Source organism: Leuciscus leuciscus (assembly GCF_965113295.1).
Source record: "Leuciscus leuciscus genome assembly, chromosome: 4".
NCBI classification, from domain to species: domain Eukaryota; kingdom Metazoa; phylum Chordata; class Actinopteri; order Cypriniformes; family Leuciscidae; genus Leuciscus; species Leuciscus leuciscus.
The window spans coordinates 7550797-7569952 of record NC_138728.1 but is presented as its reverse complement, the minus strand read 5'-3'; the positions used below and the strand labels follow the sequence as shown (position 1 = coordinate 7569952).

The 19156-nt window shown below is 39.3% G+C and overlaps 1 protein-coding gene and 1 long non-coding RNA gene across 2 annotated transcripts in view; one reads left to right on the top strand and one right to left on the bottom strand.

The window, feature by feature from the left end:
• LOC309497753 (scavenger receptor cysteine-rich domain-containing group B protein) overlaps positions 1-1513 on the top strand; it is a 37532-nt gene extending 36019 nt beyond the window's left edge. The window contains exon 5 of the mRNA XM_082168060.1: positions 1391-1513. Within this exon, the coding sequence (XP_082024186.1) occupies positions 1391-1495 (105 nt within the window). The 3' untranslated portion in view covers positions 1496-1513. The remainder of the gene's footprint in view (positions 1-1390) is intronic.
• The window catches only part of LOC309497775, a 37902-nt gene extending 19918 nt beyond the window's left edge, over positions 1-17984 (bottom strand). The window contains exons 1-2 of the long non-coding RNA XR_014205696.1: positions 17970-17984; positions 12165-12368 (exon numbers count right to left, since the gene is read on the bottom strand). This is a non-coding gene — a long non-coding RNA (uncharacterized lncRNA). The remainder of the gene's footprint in view (positions 1-12164; positions 12369-17969) is intronic.
• Between the last annotated feature and the right edge of the window lie 1172 nt (positions 17985-19156).

The following is a 19156-nucleotide window of genomic DNA, read 5'->3' as shown; positions in this document are numbered from 1 at the left end:
GGGGTTGCTCACTGCAGAGCCAATGGCCCTATCCCTAAACCTAATTAACTTAAGCTCCACCTCTTAGTTACACAGAGCTGGGCTAGCTAGTCAAAATGTATTTGACCCATATGGCTCTGCAGTGAGCACCACTTGCATTGTTTGCTCACCCTCATGCCATTCCAAGCCTCTGTGCAGTTATTTTGCTGTCAATCATTCTTTTGAGAAGTTTTTTCAATAGACCTAAGTCAGGATAGCACCATATTCAGTTTTTGGTAGGAATGAAAACAAGGCTGTGAGGAACAGCATACAGTGCGTTCAATAAATTGTACTGTTGTTGAACAACAACCTGATTGTTTAGATGAAACATTTAAATTTTTTTTTAAAAAAATTTAAAAAAAACCCACCAAAACTCCATGAAACAGTTTTAAAAGATGTGAGTTGTGAAAAATATGTGATCTAAGACCTTTAGCCCATTGTATGGACTGTATGCCTATCCCTCACAGCCTAATTTTTCTGCATTAAATATATGGCGTCTAACTCAACTAACGTCTTTGAAGGTGTCATACAAGTAAATAAGACAGAATTTAAATTTTTGTGCAACTTATTACGTGAACAGATTAGTGCCTATTCTCAGGTGCAATGGTATGCTACGCTAAAATAAAGATCTGAAAAGCTCTTGTTGTATAGTGAATGAGTAAATTAAGTAGACAGACTATTAGCATCTATACTTTTTGTAAATTTTTTTGTTCTTTTTATCGGTGTGGTGTAAAAATATCTTATAAATATTAGTAAATACATTAAGTAAATTATAAGCCGTGCATGCATTTGTGTTTAATCTATATTGAATTCTATAGGCAAGGCAAGTTTATTTATATAGCACATTTCATACACAATGGCAATTCAAAATGCTTTACATAGAATAAATTAAAATAATTAAAAGAAATAAGAATAATTAAAACAGATTAAACAGATTTTATATAAATAAATTCTACATCAGTAAAGTATGTTTTTGCCCTTTTATAATGCGTTTATCTTATTCTGGAAGAAATGGTCTGAAAACTAAAGTAATATTATTTTATATAATACATTTTCCTAGTCCAAGAATATAATCCATAATTGGACTGATTTGATTTATTATATATATAAAAAAAAAAATTCTAACCTAATTTTGCATCTTTTATACTGCTCTTTAGAGTCCACTACCACATACGAAGACCCTGGCCAGGACTCACGTAAAGTGCTGTTGAGGATTGAGGTGAAAACTGACTCCAAATTCAACCCAAATGATCCTGGAACTATGAGTAAACTCTTGGAGGAGGTAAGAGCAGTGGAGTAACAATAAGCTGCATATTACACTACTTTCTGCTGTCATCTACTGACTGCTCATGTTACTATTGTTCTCTCATAGATGGAAAAGAAGTTACAAATAAGCGGACCTTTCTCACTGACTTTGAAAACTCAGCCAGATGGAAAAGTGTTCCAGAACATCTCCCAGAAAAAGAAAGTTCCATGAACATGTAACTGACATGCTGGATAATGCAAATATATACATACATGTGTGTATATTCTTTATGATCATGTCCTGGTTGTTTTTGTTTTAACAGCCACACACAGACTATAATAAAATCCAGCTTTCCATTAAATCTAAAAATATAGATAAATTTGTTGTCATTTGGTTGTAACCAAAAGCCATCTTTTAGGCAAATTGCTAATGGAAAAATTTACATCTGGTACATTGTTTTTTCAGCACAACTGACGTTCTGAAATGTAAGACTCAATGCATTTTCCAGCTTTGAAATGTTATTTCTCAAGACTCACTTATAAAGTTTAACTGCCTCTATCTATCTATTTTGGAGATTGACAGACCCTGATTATTTGTGTTGCAATTTCTGTTACCTCCTCTTGATCCTTTTTTCAGTCAGTTATATTTTAGATTATTCTAACATAATGTCCTGTTCTAACTGCAGAGACACGATTTTGAATCGATAAAAAAGTCTTTTTTTTTGTCCCTAAAAATAAGTTGTATCAGTGTGATACACATAATTCACCACAGGATGGCGATGTTTAGTTACATTACTCTATTAACAGCTTTAACAAAATAAATCATCTCTATGGCCCTGTCCCAAATGGCACACTTCATGTGCACTTTCGGTCTTGTGAACTTACAATGGCTGCCGCGTGCGTGTGTCCGTTAAGTCCGTGAGCCCGCAGTGTGTCCCATTTGTCATTTTTAGATCTCAGAAGGGTGCTCGCGAGCGCCCCCATGTGGTCGATTTGCGCCCTTGATGCGCACTTTTGCAGAGCCCGCGCTGATGCGGGCTCCAAAGCAGACTTCTTACCGACAGTCAAAGCGGCATTACGTCACGAAAGTGCAAACTCAGAGGAAGACCCAGGGGGTCAATCCAGCGCTCGAATTCCGTACCACCCCTGGGAGCCGCCATTGGCTAACAAGCCATCACTTGCTGTTAGCATTCCATTGACTCCCATTCATTTTGGCGTCACTTTGACAGCGAATAACTTTACATCTAAGGCGTTTAAAGACTCCATTTGTCCATTGTTTATTTCTAAAGAAACACGACAATGTATAAAAGGCTCCATTACCTTTTATCTTACGTTATGGCCCCGTAGAAACAGTTTTTGTAAAAATAGGCTAACGATTGCGTCATAACCACGCGACTCTCTGGAAGTTACAGAATAGACAGGAGGAGAAGCTCGTAGGCAATCGGGGGGACGTGGAGGCATAAAGTCCGATAAAGTCAAGGGAGAAGCCCATAGAGAGTCATAAAGTTGCTCCTACTCACGCTCTCCGTCTCTACAAGATTCGGAAGGGAATGATTCAGATTTCGCTTGGCACAGCTACTAGAAGACTTACAACTGTCAGACAGGCTGCTCACGTCACATCCACGTCGTCAAGCTCAGTTTGAGTCTGCGCAATACGCTCAGCCATCAGGAAGTGAGAGCTTCTAATTTGCTTCACTTTTCTCCGTTGAAACCTATGGGGTCGCTGTGTCCAGTTTATATACTGTCTATGGGAAGACCGCGAGTGCTTAGGGTTCCATTTGGGACAGGGCCAAAGTCTCTATGGTTTGTCTCATCCAGGTTGAAAGCTTATGAACTTTAAAATGAATAATGAAGTCAACACTCCAAAAAATAAAAAATAAAAATCCATTTGCAGATTCCCCAGTGGCTCAGTGGTCTGACTGGTGGTTCTAGGTCTGGAGAATCCAGGTTCAAATCTCACTCTTCGAGAGGAAGAATGCTTTAGTTTCATTGGTTTTTGATGAATTAAAAAAAGACAAAGCGTTACTCGTCGTAATTGCATTTTTACTAGTAAGAATTCAATTAGAGAGCTCTGTAATTGTTACTAGTAATAATTGAATTGTAGAGCTCTCTAATTGTAATTCTTACTAGTAACAATTCAATTTTAGTACTCCGTAATTAAAAATGAATGGAAGTCAATGGAGACATATGACTAGTAAAAATTCATTTGTAGAGCTCTCTAATTGTAATTGCTACTAGTAAGAATTGAATTGTAGAGCTCTCTAATTGAATTCTTACTAGTAAAAATGCAATTACGACGAGTAACGCTGGGTACAATTTAAGCTAAAACGGCTTGCCATAAGCAACAGAAACATGTTTAAATCCCACAGATGCAGTGGCCATCTTTCACAAAGCCTGAGCCTACGTTACTTCATACACCTAGATTAGATACAAGCTCTGTGACGCAGAAAATAATTGTTTGCCTTTGAGAAAGTCAGGTCTTTAATTTTTATGAAAGTATTTTATTTTAACAGAAGAACAGAAATTAGACTCGATTTCCACCGATGTAATTCACTCTAATCTCCACAGGAGGGCGCAATAACAAGCTTGAATCATAGACGGCTTGAATAAAATCAACTTGACAAAAAAAGCAGTTTTACAAATCAAAAGGTTTTTCATCAAGAATAGCTCAGTTTAAGCATATATTTTATTTGTATTTTATTTTTGTCACATAATAAAAGTGAAGTATAATTACAAATCCTTGCAATATCAGAGATTATCAAGTATTGTAATTGAGTATTTTTCGCCAATGACAAAAAGTATGTCTTGAGGTTTGAACTACAAAAAAAGTAATTAAATCTAATATGATAGAGAGGATCATTGTTTGATCAAACTTTTTTTTTCATTGTTTTTACACTACAAACAAGATAAAAAGATGATAAAGCACATTTATTAACTGAAACTCAGTGGTGTAATGGGTAAACGTGTGCCTTTGAATCACAACACTGGAACCGAGTCCTGTGATCAAATCCCACAGACACAATGAACATCTTTTCCTCAAACTAAGTTAAGATCAAATCTAAATGACCTTAAAAACATCATCTCAGGCGCTGTGGCTCAGTGGATAGTTGTCTCCTTTTCAAACCAGAAAGTTCTGGTTCAAACCCAACATTTGCTTAAGTTATTCATCATTTAACACAAAGCTCTGGATCAAACCTGTTAAAACGCTCATCATCTCTGCAGTCTCAGTGGCTCAGGAGATAAAGCGTTGTATTTCAATAACAGCGTCCTGAGGTCAAATCCCACTATTGCAGACTTTCAATAGTTCTCATTAGACAAGGAGTCCCAAAAACCAGTTACTGTTGTGAAATCCACGATGGGCGAGTGGATAAACACACACTCCTGTCACATAAACAGACCTCCTGTCTGCCTCGCTGCCTGCTGTGAGTGTGTTTGCTTCGGTGCTGTAAGCTCCGTCTTAGCCTCGTATTTCCTTGTTTTGAACCATCATTTACTACAATTTCTAGTTGTTTATACTACTACTAAATACAGCTTACCCAACATCGCTAGCTTCCGTTACTACTAGCACAACACGCTAGTAATTCGCTAGCCTGTTAACGCGCCACCCGTGCGCTCAGCTATTTTTATTTATTTATTTTCTCTCGCGCGCTCGCGCCTTTGAGTTCATAAAAGCTCAGGTGAGTAAGAATCACTCAACAAACACGGTGAGTAATGTCTTGTCCTGTTATTATCATGCGTCGCGTCTGAATGCGTTGTTGTTTTTGGAGCTCTATCGATTTGATTTATAATTCTTGATTTTTCTCTCTGCCTCGCTGCCTGCTGTGAGTGTGTTTGCTTCGGTGCTGTAAGCTCCGTCTTAGCCTCGTATTTCCTTGTTTTGAACCATCATTTACTACAATTTCTAGTTGTTTATATTACTACTAAATAACGCTAGTAATTCGCTAGCCTGTTAACGCGCCACCCGTGCGCTCAGCTATTTTTATTTATTTATTTTCTCTCGCGCGCTTGCACCTTTGAGTTCATAAAAGCTCAGGTGAGTAAGAAACACTCAACAAACACGGTGAGTAATGTCTTGTCCTGTTATTATCATGCGTTGCGTCTGAATGCGTTGTTGTTTTTGGAGCTCTATCGATTTGATTTATAATTCTTGATTTTTCTCTTTAAACTCGCTTACAACGAACATTTTCTACTTTTCCTCACTGAGAAGCACTACTGCTCAAACCTCATTGTTACAACGCGGACTGTTGAGCAGACGCGTCTCAAGCCTATTAGTGAACCAACGCTGCATACTCTTAAAGGTTACGTCCGTGGATCACGGCTGAACGCGTCTTCTCCACACTCACTTACAAACAAACTTATAATATAAATTAGTATTAATATTGATAGCATCACTGGTAGCTTCGTTGCTAACTCACTGTCCATCTGTTAAAATGGCGAATATATCAGATGTAAGTAGTCTACCGTTTGGTGCAGGTGAGGACACATTTGAGCTGCACGCACTGCAGTCTGAGCTGGAAGCTGTTGAGAAACAGATCCACAACCTTTTATTGAGACAGGCCGAGCTGAGAGACCGGTGTTTGGCTCTTGAAACATCACGCGCCGATGCACACAAATCAGTGTTTAACGTTACTAACCCGCTGACTCCGACCGCGTCTACTCCGTGCGTTCCTCAGCATCGGTCGCAATCAGCCATGGTCTCGTTCACTCCGGCTCCAACACGCCACCACGAAGCCTGGGTGGTTCCGCAGCGGAAGACGCGAGTCAGGTTTAGACCAAGACTTTCTCCGACCCTCCCGGTTTTCGAGTTATCCACACAAAACCGCTTCTCCCCTCTACGCGAAACAGAACGCGATGCTGTGATCATCGGCGATTCCATCGTTCGGCACGTACACGCTACGTTAGGTAAAAGTAAGGTGCAAAGTCACTGCTTTCCTGGTGCTCGTGTTTCTGAAATTGCTGCTCGCGTTCCCGAGATCCTGAACGGTGACGAGCGCGTCGGAACTGTGGTCCTGCACGCGGGAGTGAACGACATCAGGCTGCGCCAGACGGAGATTCTGAAGAAAGACTTCAGGAATCTAATCGATACGGTACGCAGCACATCGCCTGAAACAACGATCATTGTGTCAGGACCGCTTCCCACGTACCGACTAGGGCATGAAAAGTTCAGCAGATTATTTGCGCTAAATGAATGGTTAATGTCATGGTGCAATGAGCAGAAACTGCTCTTTGTAAATAATTGGAATCTGTTTTGGGAGCGTCCTAGGCTTTTCCGTGCTGATGGCTTACACCCAAGCAGATTCGGAGCGGCTCTTCTGTCAGATAACATCTCCAAAATGTTAAATACCCTTTGACTAGTAACCAAAAGTCCAAATCATAGTCTCTGCTGCACCAATTCAACTGATATAAATACTAGTGTAGAACATTGCATAGAAACCGTGTCTATTCCTCGTTTAGTGAGATCAAATAATAAATCTAATGCAGGATCTAGGAAAAATCTAATTGTTATTAAAACAGAAAATGTTGCTATTAGTAAACAAAAACTATTTCTAAAGCTAGGTCTTCTAAACATTAGATCACTCACACCTAAGGCAGTTATTGTAAATGAAATAGTCACAGATAATAGCTTCGATGTACTTTGCCTTACTGAAACCTGGCTTAAACCAAATGATTATTTCGGTATTAATGAGTCTACTCCTCCTGGATACTGTTATAAGCATGAGCCCCGTCTGATTGGTCGTGGCGGAGGTGTTGCAACCATATAGAGATATTCTAAATGTTACTCAGAAAACGGGTTATAAGTTTATTTCATTTGAAGTACTTGTACTAAATGTTACGCTCTTAGATGTTAGAAAAACATCCCTATTATCTCTAGCCTTGGCTACCGTATATAGACCGCCAGGGCCTTACGCTGATTTCCTAAAAGAGTTTGCAGATTTTCTCTCAGACCTATTAGTCAATGTCGATAAAGCATTAATTGTTGGAGATTTTAACATACACGTAGATAATCCAAATGATGCGTTAGGAGCTGCGTTTACAGATTTATTAAATTCATTTGGGGTCAAGCAAAACGTCACCGGACCAACACATCGTCTTAATCATACACTCGATTTAATTATATCACATGGAACCGATCCAACCGATATAGATATCATTCCACAAAGTGATGAAGTCACTGATCACTACATGGTAACTTGCATATTACGTACTGCTGTAATATGTCATGCGGTTATCAACCAGGCAGAACAATCCTCCCATCCACCATAGATCATTTCTCAAATTGCTTATCTAATCTGTCTCAGCTGCTGCCTGAACCCAAACAAACAGATGAACTAGAAGAACTAACTAGCACTATGAGCACCATTCTCTCTAGAACATTGGATGTGGTTGCACCTATTAAATTAAAAAAGGTCAGAGAGAAAAATAAAGCACCATGGCATAACAATACTACGCATGTTTTAAAGAGAGAAACCCGTATTTTAGAGCGTAAATGGAAACAAACTAATTTAGAGGTCTTTAGAATCGCGTGGAAAGACAGTATGTCACGTTATAAAAAGGCCCTAAAAGCGGCCAGGGCTGAGCACCTCCGCAAACTAATAGAACACAACCAAAACAATCCAAGGTTTTTATTTAACACCGTGGCTAGACTAACAAATAAACAGACGTCACCCTGAACAAAATATCCCGTTACAGTTCAGTAGTAATGATTTCATGAACTTCTTCAGTGAGAAAATAGAAAGCATCAGAACCACAATTGTAAACGTTCAATCTTCAATCGCGCCTTATAATTCAGCTTCAATTATCACCCCGAAAGAACAATTACAGTGCTTTACAACTATAGAACAAAAAGAGTTAAATAAACTTATCACTTCATCTAAAACAACAACATGTTTATTAGATCCTATACCAACTAAACTACTGAAAGAAGTGTTACCTGTAGTGGAAGAGCCTCTCCTCAATATTATTAACCCGTCTTTATCTTTAGGTCATGTTCCAAGAACATTTAAACTGGCAGTTATAAAACCTCTCATTAAGAAACCACAATTAGATCATAATAATCTAGCAAATTATAGACCCATTTCAAATCTTCCATTTATGTCTAAAATATTAGAAAAAGTGGTGTCCGCTCAACTGGGCTCTTTCTTGCAACAAAATGATATCTATGAAAAGTTTCAGTCTGGATTCAGACCGCATCATAGCACTGAAACTGCGCTCGTTAAAATCACAAATGATTTACTTTTAGCTTCTGACCAAGGCTGTATCTCAATACTAGTTTTACTTGATCTTAGTGCTGCGTTCGATACTATAGATCACACAATACTCTTAGATCGACTACAAAATTATACTGGTGTTCAAGGACAAGCACTAAGCTGGTTCAAATCATACCTATCTGACCGCTACCATTTTGTCTATTTAAATGGAGAAAAATCTATCATAACTCCAGTAAACTATGGAGTGCCGCAGGGATCTGTATTAGGCCCTCTGTTATTTTCAATATATATGATGCCACTTGGAAATATTATAAGGAAACATGGAATTAGTTTCCATTGTTATGCTGATGACACTCAAATATATATTTCATCACGGCCGGATGAAAACGCTAAATTTTCCAAATTGACAGAGTGTGTTAAAGATATAAAAGATTGGATGACGCGTAATTTTCTTTTATTAAATCCAGACAAGACAGAGGTAATACTTATCGGTTCAAAAAACCGCCCACAAAACCTCGCACAATACAACTTTAACATCATAGGATGTCCTGTTACTTTATCCTCTACAGTAAAAGACCTGGGTGTTATACTCGATTGCAACCTGTCTTTTGAAAATCATATTTCATATGTTACAAAAACAGCCTTTTTCCACCTTAGAAACATTGCTAAGCTACGTAATATGCTATCAGTTTCTGATGCAGAAAAGTTAGTTCATGCATTCATGACCTCGAGACTGGATTACTGTAATGCTTTATTAGCTGGTTGTCCTGCATCCTCAGTAAACAAGCTACAGTTAGTCCAAAATGCCGCCGCTAGAGTTCTTACGAGATCAAGAAAATATGATCATATAACACCGATTTTATCATCACTGCATTGGTTACCTATAAAGTTCCGTATTAATTACAAGGTATTGCTACTGACTTATAAAGCCCTAAACGGCTTAGCTCCAGTCTATTTAACAGATCTTCTATCGCCCTATAATCCATCGCGCTCTTTAAGATCACTAAATTCAAGGCTTTTGGTCATACCTAGGATATCCAGAACCACCAAAGGAGGGAGAGCATTTTCACATTTGGCTCCAAAACTCTGGAATAGTCTTCCTGATACTGTTCGTTGCTCAGACTTGCTCTCCCAGTTTAAAACTAGATTAAAGTCGCATCTCTTCAGCCAGGCATTCATATAATCCTACAGTTCAAACTACAATCCGGCCTCTAGCTCATAAATGCCAGAGGAGAACTGGCCCCCGACTGAGCCTGGGTTCTCCCAAGGTTTTTTTTTTTTTTTTTTTCTCCATTAGGTCACTTGATGGAGTTTTTCGGTTCCTTGCCACTGTTGCCTTTGGCTTGCTCAGTTGGGGATATTTTGGGGATATTTAATTTAATTTTATCAATCAATAAATTCCTCTTGAAACAAACTTTGTTGTATTATTTTAATTTAATACTGTGAAGCTGCTTTGATACAATCTGTATTGTGAAAAGCGCTATACAAATAAACTTGACTTGACTTGACTTGACACTCTCATACCCCTTTTCCACCAAGGCAGAGCTGGTGCTGGTTCGGAGCCAGAGCCTAGTTTCAAATCGGTTCTTTGTTTTTCCACCGCCAAAGCACCAGCTCCGAACCAGTAAAACTGGTTCTTAAGTAGCACCAAATCATTGCAGGGTCTAGAACGGAGCCAAGAAAGAACCGCTTGCGTCAGAGGCTGGGGGCGGGGTTACCGTGGCCAACAAGACTGAAGAGAAACTTGTGACCGCCATTTTTAAATAGCAGCTAGTCGAGCTAATAGCAGCTCGATTATAATATCCGTCTATGTAAGTTACGGCGAGCTGCACGAACGCGTTGGATTCGCCGTGTTTGGATGCCGATTTATTTTCGCAAACCCATGAGCATCCATAGTAACGCAACGTCTATTATTGTTGATGCCTTGTTCGAGATGCATCGGAGCAGCGTGGACCGATCAGAGCTGCGGGAGTGTTTGGAGATCATACGACTCCTTGTGCTTTTTGATCGCTTTCGCAGTGCTTTGATTTCATGTGCTGATCGTTCTGCGAGAAGCCGATGCATCTCGAACAAGTCTGGTGTGTTTGTGTTTGGCGCTGCCGCACGCGCGTTGCTGGGCAACATGATACGTATGCAGTGACGTAAGATATAGCTCTGTTGTGGCTCTCTGGCCGGTGGAAACGCAAACCGGTTCTTAGTAAGCTCGTCAGTCGAACCAACTCCGAACTGGCAATAGCTCTAGCTCTGAACCAGCACCCGGTTCTTGTTGGTGGAAAAGGGGTATCAGAGGACAAGACTATGATGAAGACACAGGATCAAATCTCTCTTTCACTGCTTTATTGGAAACTCTCAGGATAATAGTGCAATCTGAGATCTGTGGCTCACAAGTAAGAGCACTGCCTCACGGTTCAGAGGTTGCTGGTTCAATCCCAGCCGGGTCTAAGTAAGTAACAAGTAAAAAGTTACTTATACCCCTTTTCCACCAAGGCAGAGCTGGTGCTGGTTCGGAGCCAGAGCCTAGTTTCAAATCGGTTCTTTGTTTTTCCACCGCCAAAGCACCAGCTCCGAACCAGTAAAACTGGTTCTTAAGTAGCACCAAATCATTGCAGGGTCTAGAACGGAGCCAAGAAAGAACCGCTTGCGTCAGAGGCTGGGGGCGGGGTTACCGTGGCCAACAAGACTGAAGAGAAACTTGTGACCGCCATTTTTAAATAGCAGCTAGTCGAGCTAATAGCAGCTCGATTATAATATCCGTCTATGTAAGTTACGGCGAGCTGCACGAACGCGTTGGATTCGCCGTGTTTGGATGCCGATTTATTTTCGCAAACCCATGAGCATCCATAGTAACGCAACGTCTATTATTGTTGATGCCTCGTTCGAGATGCATCGGAGCAGCGTGGACCGATCAGAGCTGCGGGAGTGTTTGGAGATCATACGACTCCTTGTGCTTTTTGATCGCTTTCGCAGTGCTTTGATTTCATGTGCTGATCGTTCTGCGAGAAGCCGATGCATCTCGAACAAGTCTGGTGTGTTTGTGTTTGTGTTTGGCGCTGCCGCACGCGCGTTGCTGGGCAACATGATACGTATGCAGTGACGTAAGATATAGCTCTGTTGTGGCTCTCTGGCCGGTGGAAACGCAAACCGGTTCTTAGTAAGCTCGTCAGTCGAACCAACTCCGAACTGGCAATAGCTCTAGCTCTGAACCAGCACCCGGTTCTTGTTGGTGGAAAAGGGGTATGTGTAACTATAACTTAGTTACTTTTAAAAGTTACTTAGTAATGGTTACTTTTAAAAGTTACTTTTTAACTAAGTAACTTTTAAAAGTAACAAGTAACTGTTACTTAGTTACTTTTAAAAGTTACTTAGTTAAAAATGTACTTAGTTACTTGTAAAAGTAACTATTAGTTACTTTTAGTAACTATTACTTAGTTACTTTTAACAACTTTTTTAACAGGAAGTAGAAAAGCATGAAGCAACAGGAGAACATCAGAGCTTCACACAACTCCTGCTGACTCTCACATCAATCCAGAAAAAACTGCAATAGTCCTTCTTATTACACTTTATAGTGTGACTATCAGAGGGCGATTCATTCAGAGACTAAAAAGGTAAAGCTACAACTAGCGACTGATTTGATATGTAGTGCGAGCAAGTCATTTGACAAGAGAAATGGACTTTAAGCGGAAAGTTACTTACAGGTGAGTCGCATGACACTTGTTTCCTTCATTTTATCCGTCTGTGTGTCGGTTTTATCTGCAGTTGAGCTGGAATATGTGTTGATAAAGTGACATTAAGAGCTGTCATCTTCTCATCTGCAGGATCTGCACGTGTTGTTGTGATTGTCATCAAGCGTCATGTTGTCAAGCAGCAGAAGTGTCAGACTGAAGGAGAACCCCGCATCTGCCGCCTAGTGGAGCGGATGAAGAACTGCACTTTACTGTCGGATTATAGTGGCGAGATCACATCTGAGACAAAAGGCTTGTTTGAGATGAGCAAAATCTGCGCAGAATCGATCAGCGGTGATCAGCGCGAGACGCATGCCGGTTAGAAATGTGTCCGAGTGCGGTCCGCCTTGCTCTGATGTCATGCTGACGTATGTCAAAAATCTCTCGCGAGCGCAAGGCGCACGTGTCGGATTCTGCAGTCGAGCGCAGTTGCTCTCCACCGACTGCGCTGATCAAAAGCACGATGGGAAACGACTTGCTGACGACACAGCTTAATGTTCATTGGTTTAAACAACCGTGATGTATTGTTCTCTTTTAAAATGTTTGATTGTAAAACTCTGATATCATGTTTTATACGCATACGTTATGTGTGAATATTCCCAAACTATCTAACAGTGCGATCTCTATGGGTTATGCAATGTAATTTTTATAAAAAAGAAAAGAAAAGAAAAAGAAAAAAACAACACATGTCTGTATTAAAGAAAAAAAGATTAATAAACATGTATTTGGAATGGAATTACATAAGTAGGCTACTTTGGGTGTCTTGTTCATTATATTTATTTTCATATAAAAGCAACAGAACTTAAATTCCATCCAGTTTATTAGCAACACTGTGCACGAGCGTGAATCCGGTGAATCCCGCGATATCCATCTTTGATCTCACAGGTGTCAGATCCACTACGAGAAGAGAGAACTGTCCGTCTTGCCTGCGCTTTTTTCACTCCTCCCCTCACTGCAGCCGCCTACTCTCGCGTACATTTCAGGCGAGGCAAGGCGCATCTCAAACAAGCCTAAAGAGTCATGAAGCAGCAACAGAAACATGTTTAAATCCCACAGATGCAGTGGCCATCTTTCACAAAGCCTGAGCCTTCGTTACCTCATACACCTACATTAGATACAAGCTCTGTGGCGCAGAAAATAATTGTTTGTTAATTGTCTGTTCGCCAATGACAAAAACTATGTCTTGAGGTTTGAACTATACAAAAAAAGTAATTAAATCTAAAGTGAAAGACCAAACCAGCCCTGAGTTCTTCACAATCTCTGTGGTAGAGAGGATCATTGTTTGCTAAATCTTTTTTTAAATTGTTTTTACACTACAAACAAGATAAAGTGATTATAAAGCACATATATTAATTGAAACTCAGTGGTGTAATGGGTAAACGAGTGCCTTTGAATCACAAAACTGGAGTCACAGTCCTGTGATCAAATCAAGTTGAACCCAGTGGCTCAGTGGTTTGGAAATTCCCGCTTTGAATCCTTCATGATGGTTTTGTCCAAATAAAAAAGACATGCCTCCCAAAAAAAGAAGAGTTTATGTGGAAGCTCCAGTGGCTCAGTGGACTGTGTGTCACTCCATCATGTGGAGAGTCTGAGTTCTAGTCCCACTCTTTGTTAAAATGCTTTAGTCTCACTGGTTTTGTCCAAATAAAAAAGACATGCCCCCCCCCAAAAAAGAAGAATTCATGTGGAAGTTCCACTGGCTCAGTGGTTTGAGCTTGTCCTCCTGTATTGAGAGGATCCTGGTTTGAAACCGGCCTGGATACTGAAGCATGGTTGCGTTGAGGAACGGTCACCTGATAACGATCCGAGACAGGCGTCAGGAGAGAGAAGCTCGGAAACGAAGGGGGGAAGGAATGTCCAAACTCCTCCCCCTGGGGATTTCTCAGACCATAACCAGCAGTGGTTATATTTTACGTCAAGTGTTTACTTATATAAAAAATTATCCAATTCTGAGACGAAGTCAACAATTTTACAGCTGGTCTTTCCAGATAACCAGTTGCTCCACCAGGATCCAGACTAGGGCTTCTCCTCAATGCTCCATCATCTTGTCCTCACGATCAATCGCTCCATTTGTTGATTTCTTGGAGATCTTACCAGGATTTGAACCAGAAACCTCTTGCTGGAACTCATATATCACTGTTGTGACCCCGTGATTCTACAATAAACCAGTTAAAGTCAGACGAGATTCAAACCCGTCTTTATCGCAGAACCAGCAACCTCTGAAATGTGAGGCAGCGCTCTTACCTGTGAGCCACAGATCTCTTGTCAGTTCCTGTAAGGAACTTCTATTTCTCTATTATCCTGAGAGTTTCCAATAAAGCAGTGAAAGAGAGATTTGATCCCGTGTCTTCATCACAGTCTCGTCCTATGAGAGTGTGTGTTTATCCATTCGCCCATCATGGATTTCACAGCAATAACTGGTTTTTGGGACTCCTTGTCTAATAAGAACTATTGAAAGTCAGCAATAGTGGAATTTGAGCTCAGGACGCTGTGATTGAAACACAACGCTTTATCTCCTGAGCCACTGAGACTGCAGAGATGATGAGCGTTTTAACAGGTTTGATCCAGAGCTTTGTGTTAAATGATGAATAACTTCAGCAAATGTTGGGCTTGAACCAGAAATTTCTGGTTTGAAAGGGAGACAACTATCCACTGAGCCACAGCGCCTGAGATGCACTGATGATGTTTTTAAAGCAGAACTTGGTAACTTTTTTAACTGAATAAAACTGTCTAGAAATCTGGTAAACAACCTGTTCTGGTGATATTGGTGACTTTCCCCGCTCCCCCCAGCGTTCCCAGGCGGAAAACCAACCTTGCAACTTGGGGACTACCTTCCCGGCAGCGATATTTTTTTTCCCAGGATGGTAGGGGAAGACTCATGAATATTCATTAGGGAAGTCATCCCTGATTGGTCTTAACCCCAGTGACGGCGGGGTTAGGGGTAGGTCATCAGACCCCCAGTGGCGGGTAGGTTTAGGGGTGGGGTTAGTGGTAGGTCTTCAGACCAATCAGGGATGACTTCCCTAATGAATATTCATGAGTCTTCCCCTACCATCCTGGGAAAAAAAATATCGCTTCGACGCTTCCCGGCAAGATAGAAATTGGAAGTCTCGTGAGAAGCGAGAACGAGAACTAGCGCGAAACACAAATTGCTTTACGGCAATTCGACATAAACACAAACGCATGTATGATGTATTACCCATAGACGGTATTACCAGATTACCCACCTCGTTAGACATAGCTCCACACGATACAGTTGGCTTGCTCCGAACAAACGCACATGAGCAGCGGTAGAGAGGGGGAGGAGACTGCCGCAAGTGAGTTTTTTACGACCGTGTTGTGAAATATACGCCAGGCTGGTTTACTCTATTACAACTTTTTTTGTAGTTCAAAGATGTTGTACTTTTTGTTATTGTGGAAAAATACTCTATTACAATACTTGGTAGGAGTGACGGCAGAAAAACTGTTGACTTAGTCTCCAGTTAGGATATTTTTTTAATAAGTACAGTAAACATCTAGACTTGTCGTGAAGACCACAGGGGGAGACGTCTGGATATTACCTCCCCCTTCGTTTCCAACCTTCTCTCGGCTCACCTGCCACAATCCGATCACTCCTCATGATCAGGTGTCCGTTCGTTCCGCAACCACGCTTCCGTGACCAGGCCAGTTTCGAACCGGGGTTCCTCCCGCCAAGAAGGACATGCTCATACCACTGAGCCACTGGCACTTCCACACTTGCTCTTCTTTTTTTATTCATCGAAAACCAATTAAACTAAAGCATTCTTCCACTCTTGAACCTGGACTCTCCAGACCAAGAAACAACATTCAGACCACTGAGGAATCTGCAATTTCCTTTTTTTTGGAGTGTTGACTTCATTATTCATTTTAAAGCTCACAAGCTTCCAACCTGGATTCTCCACTTGAGGGCGACACTCAAAAAAAAAAAAAAAAAAAGCTGCATGTGCTGCATTCTCATGTTTTGTTGTGTTCTATCTCATGATTTGTTAAAAATACATATCTTTTAAAACAGGCGAATGAAAGGAACTTCCATGAATTACCAAATCACCTTTTGGTTTTTAGAAATATATTGTTAGATCTGTAACATATTTTAAAATTTGAGTCATTAACGCCCTCCTGTGGTGAATTGTGTGAATTACACTGCAGCAACCTGTTTCGGCTATGACTCGAACCAGGGGAAAACCTTGCATGCAATACATTTTTTGCATCAATTTAATATTATTTAAAAAGTTTTTGATTACCATATGAAGCAATAAATCATCTGGCAAAGTAACTCTTTTGGTTACTAGAAATATATTAGCCAACTGAATACCGCCCTCCTGTGGTGAATTGTGTCAGTTACATTGCCGTTTTTTTTTTCTCCACGATTAAAGCTGAAGCCAGAAAAAAAACTTAAATTATATTATTTTACATTGATTACAAATTATTTCATTAACTATTTATTATCCTTTGCAAAAGTTTTACAAATATAATTACATATAATTACAATTTTTTTTTACATATCTAAGGATATATTTTAATATTAACTTAATTAAATATTATTGAAAGAATAAAGAACAATATTTAGTCTTTATATTGATTAAATCACTCTTTAGTATTGTTCTCTTCTATCTATCTTGCGATTTGATAAAATACATATATAAAAACATACAAATAAAAGGATCCTAACCAACTAGGAAGAAGTTTGGCTAAAACTCGAATATAATTTTTAATTTAATCAATATTATTTTATAAATTGTTGATTTCCATGTTATTTAGCAGATGCTGATTGCGTCCTGACAATTTATATTGCTTGATCTAGTTATATTTGAGTTAGAGCAAAGACTTTAGGCCATTATACAGTCTTACAGGGACTTTGGTTAGAAGATCAACAAATCAACGCCCTCCTGTGGTGAACTGAGTGAATTAGCATTTGGTAAAGACTTTATTATTTTGCTTTGATTAAATATTATGTAATAAACGGTTGATTACCATGTGATTTGCCATTGCCAGATGTTTGTTTAATCTGCCAATTCGCCACATGGTTAGAAATATATTCTTAGATCTGTGATAAATGTTTTTAAAAAAAAAAGAGTAACGCCCTCCAGCGGTGAATTGTATGAAATACATTGATGTTGTTTTTTCAAAGGATAATCATATAATTTTTAAATTGATTTAATATTATTTAATAAATTGTTGATTACCCTGTGATTTTTCAGATGTTGATTAAATTTGCCAAATCACGTCGTTTGTTGAGCAGAAATGGACATCTGTAATACAACACCAAAGCAACTGAACGCCCTCCTGTGGTGAAATGTGTGAATTACATCAGAGCCACTCCCTTAAGAGTGAGACTCACAAGTTTAGCTAAAAAATGCTTACTGTGTAAGAAGAGATGCCTTAATACGCTAAACCACTTTATGTATTGAAACAGATCGGCAGATAATAAATGTACTGCCTGGGTGTTAACGTTTGACACGTTTGCAAGACATAATCAGTTGTGATCTGGAGTCCGTTTTGATGAAATCGCTGCTATAAAATTAACCATGGTTTTACTAGCTAAAAGATGGTTATTATTGTTAAACTGTAGCACAAATTAAGCATGGTTTTACTACACTAACAATAGTTTACCATGGTATTTGTGTTTTACAAATAATGTGGTTATAGCCTACAAATGGTAACCACCTAAATCCATGGTTACTACACTTTTAGTAGTAAAACCATGGTTCATTTTCGTAAAAGGTTGATGACAAGGCCCAGCTATACAAGTATATTGTACCTTTATATCTTCTCCGATTGTTATAGCTGTTGTTGTTCCTCCTGAGTCGTGTGGTTTGAATCTAATTAGACTTCAATGAAGACGCACATGTCATGTACTTCTTTTCACGTGGTACCCGTGTCTTTTCTCAGCGCATGGTCAGGATGGACTAATCATTCATTTGAGATTACGTGTGTGTGTGTGTGTGTGTGTGTGTGTGTGTGTATACAATTATTTATATAACATTTAATAATTATATAGATATATAAATATATAAAATATAAATTATATATATTATATAAAATATGTATATTATAAATATATATCTAATATTTAAATAATTTTACATAAAGAGTTGACTATTTTATTGTTTGCCATATATATACTTAAAATTAATATATTTAAATGATCATACTGTGTACAAACATTCATTCTGTTTGTTTATATTTATTTTTATACTTATTTTTTTTGTTTATTCTTATTAACTTTTTATATTCTTTCTAATTTTTTAGACTATTTACAATTTAAATTCATGGAATGTTCCTATAACTCAAATCTGAATGTCACTCTTAAGTCTTACTGAATGACCAGCACGGTCCAGCAGGCATCTGGTTATTCTTACACGTACTGAAACAAGCAGGATTCATGGGGGGGGGTCACAGCAAAAAAAGATCCCGGGCAGACCTGAAAAGCCAGTTGTGGATGAGTCCCGTTCTCCCATGAGCCGTCACTAAGACAACCCCAGATAAACAACAGCTCACAACAAAAGACCTCATATAAGAGGCACACATTGGAGAGGACATAACTCTCTGGTAGGACATGCCTTTGGGTAGCTGATAACAAAATCACATTAAATGAGTTTAAAATCTAGGAAAACTTCAAAAAATGTCTTACATGCATTGACAAGGGGCAGTTCACAGCATTTCTGTTTTTGAGTGCATTCAAGCGTCTGACTACTGTGTGAGAGGAAGGCACTCAATGATGGTAAGAAATGTTTCACTTCCTTCGATGTTTTACATTTTCATAAAAGTCCAAAAGACAAAAAACTGGTGGAATTTTAAAAATGATTTCTTTCATTCTTTCCCCAAATCTCATAATATGAACTTTATAGTCTTCAGGCACCAAGAAGTCAAGACCTCAGAGTGCCAGACCTGCAACAAAGAGCAAAGGAAAGCGCTCCTCCAAGAAGAGGTCTGTCAGTGCCAAAT